The following is a 5,577-nucleotide window of genomic DNA, read 5'->3' on the forward strand; positions in this document are numbered from 1 at the left end:
AATATTTCCATTGATACTCAGAAGGTCTCATCAAGTCCCGATTTAATTCGATTTATGCTGTTATCAGTGTTTGCAATGATAGCATGGCTGTGGTATCATATCAATGTATGCGCTCGGTGTTTACTGATATCAAACTGTAGCATTAGAACCACTGAGTTAACCTTTGTAGTGATACTCACTCCTTTTTATTTAGACCTGGTTTAATTCTGGGATAGTTGAATATTTGTATATAATCACCGCAGACTGTTTTAGATTATATCTAATATATATCATGTGTTACGCCCCTAGTCTAGGCGGGTAGGGACGCACATAAGGTTGGAGGAGAGAGAGACAAATCCCCGCCCTGGTTCCCAAGCCAAACATCCAAACCAGTTGTGAGTAAAAAAAGTGATTTTATTTAAGGACAAGAAGCATAGCTCCAGGGTGAGCCCAGGCCAAAATAATGAACAAAACCAACTAAGTCCCACCAGAAAAGACTAACTAAACCCTAGGAAAGAAAAAAGAACAAACAAATGACAGAGCTATCCCTCGCTCCCTGACCAAGAAAACAGGAGAAAACGATTCCAAAAGAAAAGGCAGCTCACCCCTTCCGCTTCAGCCCACGAGTGCCTAAGCTCTCAGCTAATGCACTAGGAGCGGCTTTCACAATTCACACTCCCACAAATACACAAGATAAACACAGGCTGGGAAAACCAGGGTCAGGACTGCGACGGCTGTCAGGCTACTCGCTCGTTCCACACTCTCTCTCTCTCTCTCCCTGGAGCTGTCAGAGCGGCTTTTTGAATGTGGTCACCTGTTCCATGGTCCAATCAGCTGCGCACTACTCTTCATTAGGGGAGGGACCTGTAAAGAGTCTTAAACACAGTAAAGAGACACAGAACAAACAGCCCACACAGTGTTCTTATGGCCACAGCCGTAACATCATGTAATTATCCTTATAATTACAAAATGTTTTATGTAAGATTTATGTTTTGTAATTTGTAATTTTGTAATTTCAATAATATATTTTGTAACTGCAGTACACATAATACTCATTTTAAACAATTTTGTCCAGGTTCCTTGCCACCGGGGACTCCTTCAGGACCATCGCGTTCAGTTTTCGAGTTGGTGTGTCCACGGTGAACCAGATCATCCCCCAGGTAGCGACGGCCATCTGGGGCTGTCTAGTGGATGATTTCATGGCTGTGCCTTCAACTGAAGACTGGCGGTCCATCGCAGAGGGATTCCAGGAGCGCTGGAACTTCCCTCTCTGCTGTGGAGCTCTGGATGGAAAGCACGTCCAGACGAAGGCACCCCCCAACTCAGGATCCATGTTCCACAACTACAAGGGAACTTTTTCCATTGTTCTCCTTGCGGTTGTGGATGCAGAGCAACGCTTCCGCGTCATTGATGTTGGGGGGTACGGGAGGACCAGCGACGGTGGTATTCTAGCCAACTCCACCTTTGGTCAGGCTCTTCGGGCTGGGACTCTCCATCTGCCTCCTGACCAGCCTCTACCTGGTGGAGAACACCGTGGAGCCCAGCCCTATGTCTTTGTGGCTGATGAAGCGTTCCCGCTGCGGCGTGAGCTCATGAGGCCTTTGCCTGGACGCCTCCTCCCTTTAGAGAAGAGGATCTTTAACTATCGCCTTTCCAGGGCCAGGATGATAGTGGAGGGTGCCTTCGGTATCCTCTCCTCACAGTGGAGGTTGTATCGGCGCACCATGGAGCTCCGTCCTGAAATTGCGGAGAAGTGTGTGAAGGCAACTTGTGTTCTCCATAATTTTCTGCGCTGTGTGGACGAGAGAGGGGCACCTGCTGTGAGGGGTGTGGCACCTGCTGTGGTGGAGCCGTTGCAAGGCCTGGGTCGTATGGCAGCAAACAACTCCTCCAGAGAGGCTGTCCTGGTGAGGGAGAAATTCATGGCTCACTTCTCAAAGGAGGGAGCAGTGTCTTGGCAACCAAAGGAGTAGCCTGTTTGAAGTCCCAGTGACTTCCCCACAACGGCTCTTTTAAGAGCCACCCACAAACCTCTAAAGAGTGTTCCTGTCTTTTTAAAATTTTCTCAATAAATGGAGTTCTACTCCAAAATAAACTAACCTCTTTTTACTCTCTTAAGTAACTTGTCTTCACTATGTTCCTATATACAGTCTGGTACAAAAGTTTGAGCAACCTTATTAATAGTCATTATTTTCCTGTATGAATTGCTGTTACAGTAAAAAATGTCACTTGCATATATCATATAGGAGACACACACATTGATATATACTAAATATTTATTTCATTTCTCTTTTTTTGTGTTGGCAATTTATGCACCTGCTTTATTTAGTTTAAACAGTTATTGCACACTTTCTGTAAATCCAGTGAACTGCATTTCACTTCTCAAATATCACTATGTGTGTCTCCTATATGATGTATTTAACTGACAATTTTTATTGTGACAACCAATGGTTTGTACAGGAAAATAATTACTTTTCACAATGTTGCCCAAACTTTTGTATCCCACTGTATTAGTATGTTTTGTCATTAGTATAATATGAAATAAATTCTACTTGTGTCAAGTCAAGTGCCAATATTTGCTGTGTAGTAGAACAGAGACATTTGTCATTATAAATGTTTATTTGAAAAAATATATAAATTCAGTAACAAAAACATTAAACATAAATATATAAAATTTAACTATTTACAGAGAGACAGGAATAAAAAGGACCCAGCTTGGAGTGGAAGAGCCTCAGGGAGAAGGAGGAGAAAAATAAGAACATTGTTTCTGCCCTGGAGACCTGCTGCCTCATCAGAAAACTACTGATCATTAGGGTCCAATGTTTCCAAATTTAACACAGCTGTGCTGTTTTCAAAAACGAATTTATAAATTTGAAATTTCACGAATTCTCGTGTTTGAGGCGGCATGCTCTCCAGAGCAGGAACAAGGCTGAGGAGAAAATATTCTGTTGGAGACGGGCGTGGCCTCTTTAGGGACTCCAGGATGGCCAGCTCCACCGCCGATGGACCGTCCTGGGACCCGTCCTCGCCCGCCTTTGAGCTGTCCTCCTCTGTGGGCCTGTAAAACACAGCACAAAACAACATAAAGTAATGAGAAGGCTGCTACTAGATTTCATTTTCAAAATTGAAAAAAACAGGATATGAACAGATTGGTTGTAGATATTTAGTAAAGGTGATCACAAGGGGATTCAAGCAAGTAAAAAGCTAGCGGTGCTTGATGTTCATACCTGTGGGTGCAGCAGCAGGAGTGGAGGGACCAGGGACTGGGGAGCCAGGAGAAGCAACAGGGGAGGACTCTGCTGCATGATTACTTGACTCTATCAAGACAATATTAAATGTTAACAGGTTGAAGACAATAGTCATAGAGAATATTATATTATTATATACTTATATACTTATTATTATATACAGTGGTCTCTCATTTATTGCAGCACATGAACAGTAGTCACAGTTCTCACAAGTTGATTCTCAAAGTGCAAACCTTTGTCGATTTTAAAACGTAAAAGTATTATGCCGTGCTTTTTCGCCGTCTGCGGCGCCACTTTTGTGCACCTTTTTTTCTCCCGGTGCAGGTGTCTTTTTCTTAATTAGGGTCATAGTTAAGAGTGTTTTTGTGCTGTTTTTTATCTATTGGACGTGATGGTTATCAAAACATGATAAGTTTGGCAAGCGCAGGAGACACGACACGGAGGAGATTTGTCATTTGGGCTGCAGAATGCAATGCGCATTGTTGAAAGCTGTACGGTGCAATAAAAGAAGAATCAGCGAAAAGGCGAGGCAGTGACGGATGAACAGCGGGACTACTGTATACTGTTTATTAATAAACAAAATATATTCCTGTATGACAACATGCATAAATTAACTGCCTACATTAATTCATTTTAAACATACCTTCTGACTGACACTCCCCTGCTGCCTCTTCGGGCTGTCCCTGGTCCTCGGGGGAGAAGTTCTCCACGGTCCGCACCATATTGCCGCTTGTCTCCCGCGGGGTGATGAAGGGGTCCAGAAACCCCATGACCGCGAAGAACTTCCATCTCTTCCCCGATCCTGCTGCAGACCCACTCCTCTTCTCTTTCTCTGTCCTCTTCTCCTTATTATATGTGTCCCTGAGGCTCTTCCACTTTCTCCTGCAGATGTCCTCTGAATAAACGCATTATCTTGTTAGCGGAAAGGTATTTGTACATCAGTGGGAAAATCGCGGGACAGTAGGCGGGCTTGCTAGCTTTTGCGCGGCTTCATCGGGTCAGTCTGAAAATTAAAAAGAAGGAATGAACTTACCAGGTTGCCCGATCTCCTCACTTATGTGTCTCCAAGCTAGGTCCTTTTTATTCCTGTCTCGGTAGAAGTAGCAGCTAGCATCATATAGCTCAGGGTGATTAGCCACGGCACTGATGAGCTTTTCCTCCATACTGAATGAAGAATGAAGGGCTTTGGCTGGATCTGCCCCTTTGACCTAGGTCAGAGCCACGTCACCAGGCTCCTGATTGGTTGTCGCGGTGTGATTTGACGCTGGAGTTCAGATTTTTCCAACTTGAGCGGTAGACGCGATGCACAAAATACAACACAAAAACTCACGCGAGTCAAACGCTCCAAACGCGCTAGACTGACGCGAGTTTCAGGCGTTTTGGCGACGCAAATCTGCTTCCGAATTTTCGCGGGAGCCGCAATCGCGGGTCATCGCGCTTTTCCATTGACTTTACATGTAAACCTGACGCTCTATTCGCGTCCATTGCGTTCGGTGTGAACACACCGTTAGACTCCACCTCTCTGGGAACATCTCAGGCTCTCTGAGGTATGGAGGCCTATCTCCCCTCACCACACTTGCTGCCGGTGGCTGATGCTCTCAGACGTTGGTGTGTTGGTGGTTCTTGGTGTCTGGGGCTGGGCGCTCATGTATGTACCGACTCACTCCTGGTGGCCGATTGGCAGGGCCAGGCGCCTGTGGCCCGGCTGGGCCCCTCCCGGGGGGTGGGGTGCCCTCAAGCCTCTGGCCTCTGGGCCTGAGGCTCGGTCCTCTCTGGCACAGCTGGCTGCCGGCAGAGCCCGCGGGCACGTCACTGCAACCCCCTCTGGCCTCTGCTCTGTGGTTGCTGGGTGACCTCTCGTTTGGGGCTCTCCTCAGCTCTTCCCAGGAGGGTGGCACGGTTGCCCCCCTGGTGGTCCTCCTTGAGTCCTCGTATTCTGGGGCCTCTGGATGTCTGGGGCCTGGATCTCCTTCATACCTGCTTCATGGGCTATGGCTCCCCACACTCCCTAGCAGATCGTTAAATGGAGAAACTTTTGAATACAAGCGTGCTGATGCACACAGGTGTACACAGACACAAACTACACCTTTCTTGGCTGCTACCTCAAAGCACATTGTGCGCTGTCGATCTTGCGTGCTGCACAATAACATGTAATATTTAGTAGCTACTCCTATCTACTGTTAGCTAGTTTATTGTGATGGTGTTGTATTTGTTATGTTTGTTTGTTTTCTCTACTGTTTTTTCTTATCTCCATACAGGTGATCCAGGTGTTTTGTTTGTTTTTCTTTTTTTTTTCTTCCCCCCTTTCTCACCGTCTCTTCTCCCCTCTATTTCTCTTCCCCTCCCTGTC

At 46.0% G+C, this 5,577-nt stretch overlaps 1 protein-coding gene across 1 annotated transcript; it reads left to right on the forward strand.

Moving 5' to 3' along the window:
* Positions 1-912: 912 nt before the first annotated feature.
* On the forward strand, positions 913-1,952 carry LOC308407637 (uncharacterized protein; the record flags this gene model as incomplete). Its single annotated transcript, XM_080899426.1, has 2 exons — positions 913-925; positions 1,055-1,952. Coding segments are annotated over exons 1-2 (900 nt in total). The 5' UTR covers positions 913-923.
* Between the last annotated feature and the right edge of the window lie 3,625 nt (positions 1,953-5,577).

The sequence above is a fragment of the Rhamphochromis sp. 'chilingali' genome (assembly GCF_963969265.1).
Source record: "Rhamphochromis sp. 'chilingali' genome assembly, chromosome: 12".
Lineage (NCBI taxonomy): Eukaryota > Metazoa > Chordata > Actinopteri > Cichliformes > Cichlidae > Rhamphochromis > Rhamphochromis sp. 'chilingali'.